Here is an 18,042-nt window from a genome sequence, read left to right as displayed (position 1 = left end):
TAACATGCAAAAACTCTCAGAAGCGTTTTATTCTATGTTAAAGCATTCTGTACAGTTAATGTGACATTTATGCATATACACACTCAACAACTCAATAAAACACACACAAACGACTTAATAAAAAAATAAATAGAATTAATTACATAATTCAAATTATAACACTAGTCTCATGGACTACTTTTACGGTGCTTTAAAATACAGGTTTTAAAAGACAGTGAGTGAAATGATGAAGCATTTTTGGGTGAACTGTCCCTTTAAGATCTGAATAGTTGCCTCACAGATCATATGGCTTGGTTTCATAACAAGTGGCCAGACTATCATGACCTCGTTCATTTTGATTTATTCTTGCCTCTTTTGTGCAATGCCTTTGGCGTATTTTCAAATTCCAAATACCTCTTTTCATAAGTGTGAATATTTATTCAGATTCTCATTTGAAATTTGGGTCCATTTCCAGACCAGTGAGGTTCTCACGGTCCGGTTTCCGGTTGCACTTCCAGTGAGAGCTGCCATTCCCAGCTCAGCGGCCCACACTGATATTGCACACCTTACAGCTCGGGTCTTTTTTGGCGTTTGCAGTGGACAGGCTCATGAGCTGGTGACGGCCGCTGATCTGAGCGAGTATGCCGTGCTCCAGAAGCAAGGGCTCTGTGTACAACACCTCCAGAATGACGTCACTGCCGTGACAGAAGACCGGTACGTCTCCAGGTGTGTACGTCAGGAAGGGATTGCTTGACAGGTCCAGTCGTGGAAGGCGGCTGTTGCAAAAGCTATCTCCCTCCGATCCAGCAGGGGCCAGCACCAGCACTACATAATGGTACGCTGTGTACATGCAGTAGAAGTCAGCAAAGTAGAGGTTTGTACTCGTGGTGAGGAGACGATCGGCGGAAATTTGGAAGCGCAGAGGGCCGTATGGGGAGTCTTTGGGAGGGAGGCCTGTGTCGAACTCTGTGTTGCAGCTGAGGAAGACGCCGCGGAGCTTTCCATTGATGGGGGAGCCGTGACTTCCACTGTTGTCTTTCAAAGATGGGAGCATTGCACCTCCACACTCTGACCTTTGTAGAGAGGTGTAGAATAATAAATAATCTGCCATTTTAAACACTACAAAGCTGAAATGTTGACATTAAATTTGGCATATCACCTTCTAAATGAACAAATTATCAGTGCATGTTTTATTTTTTTAACCTCACTCATTTTAATCAAAATATCAATCTTCCTGTGAGGCTACAAACTTCTCTCTGGTGATGTATGCTGGACTTCTCCAATCATGTAGTCCACTTAAACCCTGTCCCTTTCCTTACAGTAGACTGCAAGCTTGCATTGATATCTGCCTTCATCTAATCAACAACCAATAGTATGTGAAAAATGAAGGACGGGGCTTGGTTTAAAGACCTCTTCAAAGAAATGACAGTAACTATAACGATATCTATTCCGATAATTAATGTCTACACCAAAGGACGATAACATTCTCGGACACTGTTAATGCGTTTGGTGACCATACATCCTCTTTTTCCCAGACATGTCTTGGCTGGCATTTCTAAATTGTCTGGGTTTTGGCTTTGTTTTCCTATTGTTTTCATACTTGCTGAAGGTAATGACTGAAAAGTAGTTTAATCAATAGCGTGCAGGCATTGTACATAATCTTGCGAGATGTGGGATCTACAGAGAACAGAAGGACTATAGAGAGCACATCAGTAGGAAAACAAAGCCAAAACCTGGACATTTTAGACAATTTATAAATTCAGGCCAGGGTATGTCAGGCAATAAAGAGGTTTTTGGCTGCTTTAATTGCTCCAGCTTTTTAAAGTCGGGTGGATTTTAAATGGCCAGACCTGAATGTGAGTTTAAAGCTGTTCCATTGACTTTTATTTTTGACAACATTTTATCAAATTATCTTCTTTTGTGTTCTGCAGAAGAAATAAACTCATACAGGTTTAGAATGATATAAGGCTGAGTACACTGTAAAAAGAATTCTGTAGTTTGTAGTCTGTACTGGCAGCTGTGTTTGCCAGAATAATTTTGTAAAAAATACAGAAAAACTGTAAACACATTTACAGAACAAACTGTAAAATTTACAGTATAAAACTGTAATTTGCGAACATGGAAATCTGAATATAAACCAGTAAATTCAACAACACACACTGCTATTAAAATTTGTTTTGGTGGTAAAAGAGAAAGCCACATGAAGAATGAAAGCTCATCACAAGTAGCTTCGCCACAAGCAGAAGTATATATAGATATATAGAAGGTGCACACAAAACACCATCATGGTAACACACACGATACTTAAATAATGCACTAAACTTTCATTAAACAACAGAAGATGTAACATAAAGCCCAAATGTACATAACTGATAACAAAAAGTATTTAAAAACATGATTATTTAAACAAAATGCTTTAAAATGTGGAGTGTAATGCAGGGAATTCTGGGAATATCAGTTTACAGTTTTTGACTGTAAATTATACATTGATTTGTTATTTTTTACTTCTAAAAACTGCACAATTAACAGCATTTTACTGTAAAATTACATGAAATGTCTGGTTAGATCTTTTACAGTTTTTCCCTGTATAAAGTACGGGAACTTACTGTAAACCTATTAACAGTTGTTTTTTTTCGTAGCGTTTTTACAAAATTTTACAGTTAAAATTACACTTACTTTTTACAGTGTACATTTTTTATTTATTTCATTTTTTATTTTTGGGTGAACTAACCCTTTAAGACCTGTATGGCCATGCTCAGTAACTGAAAATGCATGACATATGACAAACTGTTTGACACACTGAAAATGCATGGCGAAATATTAAAAGTCAATTATTTTTTGATGTAATATTATAAAGACTAACATTTTTACTTTTGTAATAACATGCAATGAAGAATTACACGCAATGAGACAAGGAACACGAATGAATTAAATAGTCTGTTTTGATTCCATGTCAAGTTCACTAGCATTCTCAAATCACAAAGGTCAGACACTGCAGTCTTAGAGCTGTCAAGGAAAGATATATGTAGAAGCAGCAGAGAGACTCAGGATGACAGATGACACTAACCTGACATAATGGAAGTATTCAGGACTCTGATTGCGGTAGAAGACGGAGAACCTGAGCAGCCTCCCAGCAGCAGCCTGAGCTTTATCTAACAGCTGCTGGAGATGCTCCATGGCATAATCTGCAGAAAAGAACCCATTTAAAACCATCACTATTGAACATAAAACACAAGTGCTTTCTATAATGAACTAATGACATTGAACATGACATTGAAGGCAAGAAAAAGAAAGATCTGAGCATAATATGCACAGTCAATGATAAGTAAGCCATTTGTTCATGATTTTTTTTAGCATTAGTATTCAATGGCAAATTTGTGTCTTGGAGAATAAATTAAGATAATCATGACACTTCATACAGAGTGCTGCAGTGTGTAATTTCTGTGCCAAGAAGTGCAGAAATGATGGTTGTTTCCGAACAGGTTTCCCCAAATAGTCCTCCTGTTTGTTATTGATTGGAAAAAACTAGCCCCTCCCCCAAACTCACACCATTGGTTGAGCCTGTTGCTGTGTTGGGCTGCTTTAACAAACAGACCAATGATTTGATAGAGCCACAGGGAATCAACTCAAATCCTTTTGTCAGTTGTTTGCATATTAAGCTGGCACAGGACAAGTATTTTAACACTGAAAACACATTTAAATCTCTGTTACTCCATCTCTGCTTACCTCCAGTGCAGAACTCCACTACTTGGCTCCATTCAGACACCTGATAGTCTCCGTCTGGCTGTCTGATGGCGGTCTGAACAGCCACACAGTACTCCGTTCGAGGGCTCAGGAACCAGTGGCCTCTCACAGCCATTGGCAGAGGTCCTGCTTTTGTCACTAGCTTGGTGGGGACATCCTGAAAAGCCAAACACCAGAGGGCACTGATAGTTAATTGTTGGCTTAAAGGGTTTGTCTTCAGCCTTCAAGAGAAGAACAACTAACTATTACAATACTTGACCTTTTTTGTTTGTTAAACCCCTACGAGTTGGGTATAAAGTATGGTAGTGCGTCATCCTCAAGCCTAGTGTTTTAAAAACTGTTCAGATTTGAAAAGTCATGTAGTGTATTCCAGCATTTTTATATATAGCTTTTTATAACTACTGTTAAAATGGACCAAAGAAGAGAGAGCTAATTGAAACTGAAATTTGCACTCCAGAAATGTCCAAACTACGCTATGACCATCAGACGATATTTGATTGTCTGATTGTAATGCCTCAGTAGTTTGACAATGATTGGTTAGGTTAACGGTCTGCTGGGGTTAAAAAAAAAAGTGTGTAGAGAAGAAAAGGTGCAAAAACTGCAAAAGGCTTGTCAAGATTTAATTGTGAACGAACCCTTTCGCCTCCTGTCAGCAGAACTGTCACTAACCTGGAGTAGGAGGTGTCAGGTTGTCAGAGACTTTGCAAGGAAAGAGGCAAGGAAAGCTGAAAATGACTCTCACTTAATAAAAACCACAAGCTGAAACATCATTATCGGCCAAAAAAAAAACAAAGAAAAAATCTCTTATGGATGGTATTTGATGGACACTGCATGGGAGCCAGATCAGTTCAGGCCTTTTTTATTGAAATAAAGCTGAAATTAAATTAATTAAATATGAGTATTAGATGAAACTTAAACTTAAAAAAAACAAAAAACACTTCAATAAAAATGTTAAATGTTGCCTTAGCAACTAACTAAAAGTATATTTAAGTTGAAAAGCTGAAACTGTTATAAAATAAATTAAAGCTAAATAGAAATTTTAAAAACAAAAACTAATAAAAATGACAAAAGCACATATAAATATTAAAATTTAATATATATTTGAAATGAAACTGAAATATAAACATAAAAGCTAATTCATAGTATACATATTATAATAGTAGGTTAGTTGGATTTTTTGAGTTGACCAATGAGCAGATGAACCAACCAAAGACTGAAAAATCTTTTTTAAAAGAAGTACTGGCCAAAATATTATTTATTTGTTGCATATAGTTTAATCAAATCAAATCAAAATTGATTTATAAAGCACAATAAACAGCAGTAGAACAGTAGTTGACCACTGTGCTGTACAAAATCATACTAAAAGAGACATAAGAAGTGAATATAAAACAATATATACCGCAATGCAATGAATTTAATTTAATCAGTAAATGTCTATTTATACATTTATAGTGTTATAAAATCAAGTTTGTGATTGACTGATAACATTTAATCTGTTTACCAGTAAAATGATTCACTGGAAACACTAATCGCCTGATAATTATGTATGCAGCCTAATCAGTGAGACAATATGATTTCTGAGCAGATAACATCCGCATCCGTATCATCCAGTGCAGTAATCTTACACCTGTTATCTGTTTGACGAATCTTCTTTCTGAAAGGTGAAAGACATTTTCAAACTTCACTAAAGCGTAAAGTATTTCCTCTCACATATAAGAGCTCGATCACAGCTAATTAGACTTGTTGTGGAGGCTCGAGATCCTGACAAGCAGAACCAATTATGAAATGCTCAGAGGGGCGTAACCATAGCAACCCCCTCAGCAAGTCCTTGCCTTTCACCCCCAATGCAATATTAGAGCCATGGCAAAATCAGATGTAATTCAGCAGCAGTTCATGCCTGTATTATCTTTGGCAGCCAATGAGTGCAGAAGAGATACTCCTACAGTATAGCTTCATTTTGTCAGGAAGAATTTAAAAACTCAACACAATGAAGATTTTCATTAATTCAGCTCTGATTATCTCATCAGTATTGAATGAAGCTTTCAAAGAAATGAGTTTGATTTTTGAGAATTAAAGGGGTCCTGTTATGCTCTTTTACAAAGTCTTGATTTTGTTTTGGGGGTGTACTAGAACATGCTCTCATGCTTGGTGGTTCGAAAATCGCATTATTTTTCACATAATTTACATTATTACAACACCTCTCTCCCCAGCCTGACACAAACGGCTCGATTAGTTCCGGGTTTGATGAAGGCCCGCCTTCCGAAAAACTAAATGTGTTGTGATTGGTTAGCTGTCCCAGTGCGTTGTGATTGGCGAACAGCTTAGACGGTGTTTCAGTACTGCCCCGCCCCTTGCCAAAACAGCAAGTTCTTCAATATTGCCATATCAGTTCAGACCCCGAGAATATTGAACAAGAGGATCGCGCAGAAACTTTGCACGCACGGATATTGCAAGACATATTAAAGTGGTAACATTATTGTTGTTGTTGTTGTTTTTGGCTAAATCGCGTTTTAGGATCAACAACAGCTTAAAAATAACTGCATTTACTATGTACAGATAAGTGCAATGGTAATATGTATTATGTTTATTGTTAATTCTAACATTATAACATGAATTGCAGTGAAACTGTTATACAGTTGAATTTACTTATACCATAGTCCCACAGATTTACACTATTTGTGGCGACATATATATGCACATTAATTCTCTGCCAGCGGGCGGCGCTGTTGGAGCGGTAGAGAGCGAGATTTCCCTGGTAACGCTGTACACAAAGCAGCGCTCCTCTCACAAACGCTGCTTTATCAGACATTACATGGAAGATGAAATGAAAATGACATCCAAAATTTTCTGAATACAGTCGGTTTCCTTCAGAAATACACTGATACACCTTTTTGATTTAGAAAGGTGCAGTGCTCAACCAAGTGTTCTCCCTCCAACCATTCGAATTTCCGTAGGCGGGATTTATTTGAATGATATTCTAATGGACCGCTTTGTGACATCACAAATACAGGAAAACAAGGCTGTAGTCCAAACGAGCCATTCGTTGTAGTTCTGGAAAAGAGATTTTTTGAAAACGAAATATCTCCCTTTGGAGTGGACTTTGAGATTTGTAATTTTGTAGATCTTTTTATATCCAAACATACACACTACACACGGACTAAAATTAAAAAAGTGAAAAACCATAATAGGACCCCTTTAAGTTAAAAAATATTATAAACACTGCTGCAGATTTTCATGTGTAAGTGGCGAGGAATACTCAAAAATAAAATTACTAGTGTACTAAATTTTTTTTTTTTTTGAAAAGCCATATCTAAATTTTGTATATGTACTACTGCTCAAAAATAAAGAAATACAAATTGTAAAGCATAAATAAATAATAAAAAATAAAAAAATAAAATAAAAAAATAGGTGCATGATGACCAAAATACTAATGTACTAAATTTATATATTTTTTGCAAAGTAGTATCTAAATTTTCATGTGGTGAGGACTCAAAATAATAATAAATAAATTAAAATAGTTTTTCATGTGATTTTCATTACATTTTCATGTGCAGATCGTGAGGAAAAATAAACAAATAGGTGCATGATGCCACAAATTACTAGTAATTAATTATTTTAATAATTTATTTTAATTTATTTATTCAAAACAATATCCTAATTTTACTTTTTTTTTTTGTTTGCATTATTTTTTTTTAAAAATGTATTTTTTCAAACACTGTTGTGGACTTTAATGTCCAGGTGGCGTGAACTTTTTACTGAAAAAAGAATTAAAACAAATAAACATTAAGGTGTATGATGCCCCAAATTATTAGTGCACTAAATTAAATGCTTTCCAAAGCAATATCCTAATTTTAGATATGTTTGTTTTTTTTATTTGTTTTTTTTATTGGTATTGGTTGGTCATTTACTTTAAAATGCTGTTGTGGACTTTAATGTCCAGGTTGTGTGAACTTTTTACTGAATTCTTTTTTTAAAGAATAAAAACAAATAAACGATAGGTGCATGATGTCCCAAATTATTAGTGTACTAAATTAAATTTTTGCAAAACAATATCCTAATTTGATTGATTTTTTAAAGTAGTGGTTGGCCAGGAATTGGAGACACAATTAATTTAGATTAAAATGTGTTTCTTCAAAACATTTTTGCAGATTTTCATGTGCAAGTGGCGAGGACTGCTATTAACTAATTAACCAAATAAATAAATTCATGATCCCCCAAATTACTAGGGAACTAAATTAGAGTTTTTTCAAAGCGATATCCTAGTTTTATACATGCTTTTAAAGGGGTGCTTGGCCTGGGATTGGGGATGTGTTTATGTCCTGGTGAGTCATTATCCGCTCACAGCAGTTTTGGTCAAGTTTCTTGTGCTCCTGTATTAGAAGTGACGCCAGCATCACCGTAGCCCTGAAGGGCTGTCAGATCTGCTCATTACCAACACACCTACCACCTATATCAGCCCTGCCAGCTGCCTCTTTTTTAACCTTTACTCATACAGGAAAGCAGGGGATGTTCAGCTTAAAGAATACATGAAAACAGATCTTAACCCTTATATTACATTGCAGGTCAATTTGACCCACATACATTTTTTAATTGTTGGAAATACTGGTTATTCTGTGATGTTTTTCTTGAAGTTTTGTGGACTTTTCTTCATTTAGTGTCATGAACATGCCTGCAAAGTGTCAATACTCATATTAAATTTATATTATGATTATGATGTTTTACACTGTGTTGAAAACATAAATTTTTTATAGTTCATGCATGTTATTTTTTCTAAGAATCAAACCCATGATCATGGCGTTGCGAGCACAATGCTCTACTTCTTTTATATAAAAAAAATAAAAATAAATAATAATAAAATAAAACTAAAAATATTTACAATACTGTTAATAATATTCATAATTTGTGAAAAATGTTTTTAAAAATATATTTTTTTTTTTACAATGTGTAAGTATTAATGTTAAAATTTTACTGTTTTAACCTTAATTTCATTCATTCATTCATTCATTCATTCATTCATTCTTTCTTTCTTTCTTTTGTTGTTGTTTGTTAGTTTTTTTTTATAGTGTGACTTTTGGTGAATTGTACTGAATCCAATTACAGTCAATTTGACCCCTTCCATAAAAATTATTAAAAATAGTTAAAATACATTTTATAATATTCATAATTTGTGTCAACTAAAATTATTATTAGTTATATGCAGTTATTAAGTTATATGCAGTTTTAAAAAATACAACCCGAATTCCAGAAATGTTTGGACGTTTTTTAAATGTGAATAAAATGAAAACTAAAAGAATTTCAAATCACATGAGCCAATATTTTATTCACAATAGAACATAGAGAACATAACAAATGTTTAAACTGAGAAACTGAGCTCATTTCAAATTTGATGCCTGCTACAGCTCTCAAAATAGTTGGGATGGGGGCATGTTTACCATGGTGTAGCATCTCCTCTTCTTTTCAAAACAGTTTGAAGACATCGAGGTTATGAGTTTCTGGAGTTTTGGTGTTGGAATTTGGTCCCATTCTTGCCTGATATAGGTTTCCAGCTGCTGAAGAGTTCGTGGTCATCTTTGACGCATTTTTCATTTAATGATGCACCAAATGTTCTCTATAGGTGAAAGATCTGAACTGCAGGCAGGCCAGTTCAGCACCTGGACTCTTCTACTATGAAGCCATGCTGTTGTAATAGCTGCAGTATGTGGTTTTGCATTGTCCTGCTGAAATACACAAGGCCTTCCCTGAAATACACGTCATCTGGAGGGGAGCATATGTTGCTCTAAAACCTTTATATACCTTTCAGCATTCATAGTGCCTTCCAAAACATGCAAGCTGCCCATACCGTATGCACTTATGCACCCCCATACCATCAGAGATGCTGGCTTTTGAACCGAACGCTGATAACACGCTGGAAGGTCTCCCTCCTCTTTAGCCCGGAGGACACAGCGTCCATGATTTCCAACAAGAATGTCACATTTGGACTCGTCTGACCATAGAACACTTTTCCACTTTGAAACAGTCCATTTTAAATGAGCCTTGGCCCACAGGACACGACGGCGCTTCTGGACCATGTTCACATATGGCTTCCTTTTTGCATGATAGAGCTTTAGTTGGCATCTGCAGATGGCACGGTGGATTGTGTTTTTACCGACAGTGGTTTCTGGAAGTATTCCTGGGCCCATTTAGTAATGTCAATGACAGAATCATGCTGATGAGTGATGCAGTGTTGTCTTCGGGCCCGAAGACCACGGGCATCCAACAAAGGTCTTCGGCTAATGTTCTCTATGTTCTATTGTGAATAAAATATTGGCTCATGTGATTTGAAAGTCTTTTAGTTTTCATTTTATTCAAATTTAAAAAACGTCCCAACATTTCCGTATTTCAGGTTGTATTTTTTTTGTTTTAACATTTATTTATTTATGTATTCTTTGTTTGTTTCTTGATTCATTGATTTTTATTTTTATTTTTTGGCTTCTTTTTGTTTTCCATAGTGTAACTTATAGTTAATTGTACAGTACTGAATCCAATTACGGTCAGTGTGACTCCCTCCATTAAAAAAAAGAAAAAATTAAATTGTGGGTTAAATTGCTTATGAAAAATCTACTTAAAATAGTTTATTAAAGTAATAGCTTATTATTTTGAAATATGTCTTCTAACAGTGAAAGTCAGCAGGGTCCAGTGCTGTCAATCACCAGACCTCACTATTGTGTCCTTGTTTAACCCCAGATAGTTCTGAGAGATTTGTCCTGTGATCAGTTCAGAATGACAGATTCCACTCCTTGTGTGACACCGAATCAGGGCTGTATTTTATCCTGTGAGATCAACAGGGAGCGGAATGACAGCGGATACTGACTCTGTGCTTGAAGCGGTTGTCCTCGCTGCCCTGTTTACGGCTCAAGTCGATGAAGTAATGCGTCACTCGGGACGCGTCCTCGTGGGCCATTTCCCAGCTGATCCGGAACGAGTCGCAGGTCACATCGCTGATCTCAATATCATGGGGTGTGGAGAGCAGCTCCACCTCAGCCATCGCCTGCAGGAACACAACACGACAAACCGTCAAACACAAACATTACAGCCGGTTAGTGAAAAAAAAAACCATCTTCTGACCTCAGATAAAATTCAATTAACCTGTGAATAGACAATCCTTCAGCTGAATAAAACAGATAACCTCCCCTCACACAAACACTGCCTTCAGTATGAATTAACTTCATCTATAAAAGCAAATTAAATCATAAATGTCCATTGTCAACTTAATTTCAATGTTTAATAAGCACTAGTTTTTAAATATGCGCTTAGTTATCTGTAAAGCTCATTTGAGTTTGTTCCCATTAAAGTGAGCTGACCTGAAACAGTCATAATAGTCTGTTTAGTCATTATTGACTGACTAGGCAGCACAGCAGTAGGTTTCAGACACAGTCGACTGAATTACATATAATTTATTCATTAACCACTTTGTTTCTATACAAAAGGAACAATTGAGGGGAAAATGTGCTTATGTTATGCTTGGAAACTTATGAAATATCCTGTCATTATGGCTGCAAATGCAACAAATTGTACAAAACAGTGAGGTACATATTCAAAAAATTAACAATGTATAGATAATGCTGACTTTTACAGACATTTTTATAAACACATAAATGAACAAATAAATCCAGTAGATTTATTATAAATGTTTTTTTTTTCTTTGTTTCATCATGATGATGCCTGTTTTTTCAAAGTTTTTGGTCAATGATAATAAAAAAAATATTGCAAAGATATTGCCTAGCATTTTCAATACCTACCTTTCAAAATTTGTGGTCAGATTTGTTTTTAATGAATAACTTAAAATGATGAAATATTTTTATTCAGCAAAGATGCATTAAACTAATCAAAAAGTGACTGTAAAAACATTTATGTTACAAAATCTATTTTAAAATAAGTGTTATTATTTTGAACCTTCTGTTAATCGAAGACTCCTGGACAAAAATGTATCATGGTGTGCACAAAATATTAAGCAGCACAACTGTTTTCAACATTGATAATAATAAGAAATGTTTCTTGAGCAGCAAATCATATTAGAATAATTTCTGAAGGATCATGTGACACTGAAGACTTGAGTAATGATGCTGAAAATTCAACTTTGCATCACAGGAATAAAATCAATTTGAAATATTTTCAAATAGAAAACAGTTATTTTGAACTGTAATAATATTTCTCAATTTTACTGTTTTAATTTTTTTCTTTTTTAATTTTTTTTAAAATCACAATTGCAAACATAAATGCAGCTTTGGGAGGAGAATTCTTTCAAAAACTTCTGGGTTACTATTAAACCTGTTATTATGAAAAAAAATAATAATAATATTTTTCCATAATTTGTTGACATGATAACATCATTATTCTTTCAATAACTCTTTCAGCACAAGTCATAAAATGTCAAAATATCAACTGTTACCATGATTTTGTACAGTAACACTAAGTAATGAATGTTAAAAAGTGGGTATTTATCAGAATTAAATTTCCTAAGAGTTGCTTTGTAAACTTGCAATCTCCAATTAAACTCAACTCAGTTGCCATCCACCCTGTTTATTATTATAACTTATTTATATAAGTTAAATGATGAAATATATGAATTTAGCTGGAGACAGCACATTAACAGGTAAACACATTATCTAATCAAAGCGGTAAAGGCGGGTTTGACAGAATGACCGGAGCTGCCTCTCAGAGGAGAGATAATAAAGGCGCTCAGTGATGTGTTTTGCTGAAGTAATGTGTAATGCTCTGCTCTCTAGTGTGTGATTACTGCCATGAGTGTGTGTGAAGTGCAGCGAATGAGGCCGTGTGTTTGATTAGCTGTCATTTCCTCTTCCTGTGACTGCTGACCCTAGAGTAACGTAAAGTCACACAATCTATTATCAGTCCTTGTGCTCTGAGAAACACCCATAACTCTGTGAGAGAGACGGCAGGGTGATTTATAAGCACCTCTCCTTCTTGTCCTCCTTTCACTGCCTTCATATTACTCACAGCTCTTTTTCCCATAGCAGCTGTCCTCTTTGACATTTACTTTTTTATATACTTCTTAAGTGTCCAAATGCATTTAGGGGTCAGCTGTAAATGTAAAATGTACATGTAAGCTAAAATGTCACGGATTTGGTGTATTTTGGTGTAAACCCCCCATATGGACAGTATGCTGAGGCAGCGCAATGCCAAGAGACTGGCATGAATATGCTGGACGGCACAAATGTGTGCATGCCAGAAAATGAGAATATGTTTTACAGCAAGTACTTCACACATGAATGCTTTGGCTCGAAAACATATGGCATCCCTTGTGAAAGTGAAATAGACTTTAGCACATTTTTTACATGAGAATTTAAGCGTGTACTGAATTTAATGTTTTTGGATTCTTAAATGCATGTTGTTTGTAATTAAATGGAAATGTATTATAGTTTATATTAAATGCAATCATCTGAACTTAAGAGTGATTTTTAAATACTTCTTTATATGTAATTTCATAATTACTTTTATTGTCTTTGAAATACAGTTAAAGTGTGCTGTTGAATGTACTGGCAAGCATTTATCCCCAACTAAATATATCTATTGAACATTGTATTATATTTGTAACTACACATTTGTAATAATGAAGTTGCAATTTAGTACATTTAAAATATATTAACTTTAAATGTAATATCAAATAACACACTACAGTTAAAAATGATAATCAAGTACTTTACATGTGCATTCGTGTGTTAGTCAACACATCAAAATAAGTGCGCTTCTTTAAAACATAACAAATATTATTAAAACATAATGATTTAAAAGGTAGTTTAAGGTAAAACTTTTAATTTGATATTATTAGGACACTTTTAAAAAATGTGATAAGAGGCAGTCTTGAAAGTGTGCTCTCTTTTAAGTACACTTAAGCAGCCATTTATTTCCGTACTATTATATTATAAGTACAGATTTGAAGTACACTATTCAATGCAATTAAGCGCACTTCTTTTTTTTCCCACAGAGGACATGTGTGTGGCCTGAAGTGATCATCTGCTTTGCCTCAGGATGGAGCATAATTAAAAAAAAGTAATTTAAGATTAACGAACTGTGAGTTTTCAAATATCCGTCCTCATTCTCTGCACACGGTCTTACAGGAGGCAGTGACTGCTGTAATGTCATGGAAACACTTCAACTCCCCAGACTGCTGCCTTTCATTCAAAGGGAATGTAGGACATGATAAACATCCTCACAGGACTTGCATCAAAGCTGCAAAACACACACACACACACACACACACACAGAGTGGTGCTGCTTGCTTACTATTTTAGAAAAACCTTTGAACATTTTGGAGTTTTGCTCTAGTGCTCAGTAAAAAAATCAAGATGCTGCATGCTGTCTGTTATAAAATAAGCCTCAAAAAATGGCAAGAAAATCTTATGAAAACATGTTCATGTCACATTGTACCCCATAATGAAAGAAAAAAACTATTGGTTTTATTTTACAAATAGAAAATAAAGCATGTTTAAAAACCATAAAGTTTTTTTTTTTTTTGCATTGTTTTTTTTTTTCATGACAATTAAAATATTTTTTTATAAAGTCTCATTACAGTAATGTCTCATTACAGCCAGACATTTTACTTTTGAGTGTGTGTGTGTGTGTGTGTGAGAGAGAGAGAGAGATTCCCATTATTCTTAATGATTATTCTCATTAAATTCTCATTAATGTACTAGTCATTTTTCATGCAATGATTGTATAAATCACTGAAAAAAGCAATAGATGAGGGGGAAAAAGTCAGCAAAAATTAATGTAATTATTTTGGTAACACTTTAGAATAGGGAACACTTATTAAGTTAGTAAGGTACACTGTATAAAAAAAAAAAAAAGTTGAGCGAACTTAAAAAAAAAATTTTTTAACAGCTTCAGCAGATTTTGAGTTTGCTCAACTTATTTTTGTGGGAGATTCTCAAATTTTTGTTGTATAAACTAAAAACGACAAGTTGAGAAAACTCAAAAATCTGATGGAGCTGGTTGCCTTAAAATTTTAAGTTGGCTCAACTTTTTTGTTTTTACAGTGTAGTTGTTAAGTTTAGGTATTGGGTAGGATTAGGGATGTACAATAAGGCATTAATATATGCTTAATTCCTACTAATAAATGGCTAATATTTTAGTAATATGCATGCTAATAAGCAAGACACCTTAAAATAAAGTGTTACCATAATTTTTTTAGATTCTCATTAACGCTGATTCAATAATTTATTTCAATTTTTTAAATCAAATTTTTTAAATAAAAAAGTAACTGCTGTTCTTCAATATTACACTTTACGATTACAAATGTGTAATTACAAATATATTTTGAAAAAATCTAAATGTTAAATCAAATTTTAATAATTTTTACTGTACTATGATAAAAAAGTCACATTAAAATGACTGTAATACAATATAAATAAAGACAGTACAACAAATATTTCATGTAAACATGCTTATAATTATCTAGAATAAGATTATTATTGATAATATATATGCATTATAATAATCTAATAACCAAATAGTAATGCAAACTTTAAATATGCCATGAAAATAATGTCACAATGCAAAAAGAAAAAAAGTCCTAAAATTAGGTCTAATTTTGTTCAAGCAAAATGCACTGTATATATTTTCTTCTTTTGATTTTGCGGTTCAATATGAACCCGGCACGGTATTATGATATTCACTCAGTAGTATAACAGAGCAGAACAGCATTAATAAACACTGCAGCATGTTATTAAGAAAATTATTGGTATTGTATGTGTAAATATGTGGCCAGATATGGACACATGCATACAGTATACATATTAACATATACAACAACATGCTTGTGCTATGCAGAATTACAGAGATGCAAATCATAAGAAACAGTTTTTTCACAATTCACCCAAAACTCTTTTATCTCCATTTTGATAAGTCCTCAGCATAAGTGTATTCAATGACCCATATGTGCTAAAATAAACATAAACGTGCATCCAGAGCATTTCACTGGGTCAGTCTCAGAGAAGTGAGCCACGTTCACATGATTAACGAGCAGAGCTCCAGCACAAACAGCAGCGTCTGAAATGAGCTGCTGGAGAAACGAGAGCCTGATTCTCACATTATTAAGGACTTTGCCATGGTTCAGATTTCTCTTCACGAGCGCATCTCACATGCATCTGCAATGCAGCTCCGCTGTGGTGGGAGTGAAACTATTAAAGCAACACTGTTCTACATTTCACTGCGAGAGACAGAAAAACAACAGAGAAAAAAATAAAACATCAGCGCAAGAATGAACAAAATGTTCTAATCTGATTATCTGTGCTTCTCTTCTGGACGGTGAAAGTCTACAAGGCAGTCCTGACCTCAATTCACTGCACTTCAGAGAAAAACAACAGATAGTTCAGGAAAAAGATATGAAAAAAACCCTTAAAAATAAATTATAATAAACAAGCAAAAGTAAATACATATATTATATTATATTAGTATTTTTCTCAATTCAGTGTTGCTTTTAATGAATAAAAGAGAAAGACGTACCTCTGTGTTGAGAAGCAGCAGTGATGATGACAGAAGCTGTATAAATGAGTGTGGCTGTAATTCTTCGTCTTTTCCTCTCTTTCACTGCTGCTAGCTCCTTAAATGAGGATGAAAACTGAGAGCGAGGGGTTTCTCGTTTGCTCTCTCTCTCTCTCTCTCTGTCTGTCCGTGTGTATTTGTGTTTTCTGCAGCTGTATGCTGAAGGGAAGTGAACAGCTATGAGAAAGTGCAGCATCAATGAACCGTAAAAGTGATGTAACAAGCTACTCACTCATGCCTGATCCACACACACTCGCTCCGCCTTCACAGAGACGACCACAGCATGCAGTTTTACTGATTTTCTCCAAGTGAGAGTGATCATGACACGTCTTCAGCACTAAATTAAAATGTTTCTGTCTGAGAAGAAGTGTGACTCTGATATTTAACAAAAATGTTTGAAACCTTGAGTTTTAGGATTTCTGGTTGTTGTCTTTTGGTGTCTAAAGCTTTGATGCCTTTGAACTGAAGTTTTTTTTTTTTTTTTTTTTAAAGGTGCTAATGCTGGTAGTAGGTAACAAACTATGCTTATCTTGGCAATTGTAAGAATAGTTATGATATAAATGACTGAATAAAAAAAATTAAAAATCTTTAAAAACATTACATTTACATGATTTAATTAAATTAAAATAATCATAATTCTGTTCCTTCTTGAACCTTTTCTTTAAAATGATTCCTGACAGCTAACAAAACTACATCACGATAAAAAAGAAAACAAAAACAACAACAACAAAAACAGTATAAAGCAATGATATTATTTAGAATATATGATTAATGAGTTAATTACAGTTAATATGTAAGTTACGATTATCCCATAATGTTATAATTAAGTCTTTATTAACATAAATAAATGGCATGATTTGCAGTAGTCTATGAGTGATGAAAAAATGTATGAAGGTAAATAAAGCATAAAATACAAATTAAGAATAGTCTGTTTATTAAATAATACCACTACTATTATTATTAATAATAATAATAATAATAATAATAATATATATATATATATATATATATATATATATATATATATATATATATATATATATATATATATATTATTATTATTATATGAAATATTATTACAATTTCTATTATTGGTTTTCTGTTTTAATATACTTTGAAATGTAATTTATTTTTGTGATCAAAGATGAATTTTCAGCATCATTACTCTAGTCTTCAGTGTCACATGATCCTTCAGAAATCATTCTAATATGCTGATTTATAATCAATGTTGAAACTGTTGTGCTGCTTCATATTGTTTTGGAACCTGTGATAATTCTTTCTGGATTCTTTGATGAATAAAAATGTGAAAAGAACAGCATTTATTTCAAATAGAAATCTTTTCTAACAATATAAGTCTTTACTATCACTTTTTATCCATTTAACACATCCCTCCTGAATAATAGAATTCATTACCTCCAAAAAAAGAAAGAAAACTATTTACTGACCCCAAACTTTTAAACGGTAGTGCATATTGTAACAAAAGACTTTTATTTTGAATAAATGCTGTTGTTGTTTTTTCTTCTTTTTAAAGTATCACAGGTTCCAACACTGATAAAAAATCAGCATATTATACTGATTTCTGAAGGATCACGTGACACTGAAGACTGGAGTAATGATGCTGAAAATTCAGCATTGGTTTACAGGAATAAATTATATTTTAAAATATATTAAAATACAAACTATTGTTTTAAATTGCAATAATATTTCACAAAATTACAGGGTTATTTAAAATGTATTTTTAATCAAATAAATACAGCCTTGATGAGCATAAGAAAT

At 33.7% G+C, this 18,042-nt stretch overlaps 1 protein-coding gene across 4 annotated transcripts; it reads right to left on the bottom strand.

The window, feature by feature from the left end:
• On the bottom strand, positions 1-16,515 carry LOC131546162 (phytanoyl-CoA hydroxylase-interacting protein). Of its 4 annotated transcripts, XM_058785527.1 has the most exons (7): positions 16,228-16,483; positions 15,812-15,931; positions 13,794-13,953; positions 10,574-10,750; positions 3,706-3,880; positions 3,047-3,164; positions 1-1,052 (listed from the first exon to the last, which is right to left on the bottom strand). In XM_058785527.1, the coding sequence occupies exons 4-7, from the start codon at positions 10,745-10,747 to the stop codon at positions 518-520; spliced, it is 1,002 nt and encodes a 333-aa protein (XP_058641510.1). In that variant the 5' UTR covers positions 10,748-10,750; positions 13,794-13,953; positions 15,812-15,931; positions 16,228-16,483; the 3' UTR covers positions 1-517. The 4 variants fall into 4 exon arrangements, with proteins under 4 accessions (XP_058641510.1, XP_058641509.1, XP_058641511.1 ...); XM_058785526.1 differs by lacking the exons at positions 13,794-13,953; positions 15,812-15,931 and adding an exon at positions 16,499-16,515 and having other exon boundaries at positions 16,228-16,425; XM_058785528.1 differs by lacking the exon at positions 15,812-15,931.
• Between the last annotated feature and the right edge of the window lie 1,527 nt (positions 16,516-18,042).

Source organism: Onychostoma macrolepis, chromosome 08, assembly GCF_012432095.1.
Source record: "Onychostoma macrolepis isolate SWU-2019 chromosome 08, ASM1243209v1, whole genome shotgun sequence".
NCBI classification, from domain to species: domain Eukaryota; kingdom Metazoa; phylum Chordata; class Actinopteri; order Cypriniformes; family Cyprinidae; genus Onychostoma; species Onychostoma macrolepis.
The sequence above is the reverse complement of the archived record's forward strand: the minus strand, read 5'-3'. Positions and strand labels throughout refer to the sequence as shown.

What these genes read in the sequence shown, in the direction of transcription:
- LOC131546162 (XM_058785526.1), bottom strand. Translation starts at nt 10,747, where the DNA reads ATGGCTGAGGTGGAGCTGCTCTCCACACCCCATGATATTGAGATCAGC. An exon ending in ACAACCGCTTCAAGCACAGA is followed by an intron (nt 3,881 to 10,573) that starts GTCAGTATCCGC and finishes TTGGCTTTTCAG; the next exon opens with GATGTCCCCACCAAGCTAGT. An exon ending in AGTGGAGTTCTGCACTGGAG is followed by an intron (nt 3,165 to 3,705) that starts GTAAGCAGAGAT and finishes TCTTTTCTGCAG; the next exon opens with ATTATGCCATGGAGCATCTC.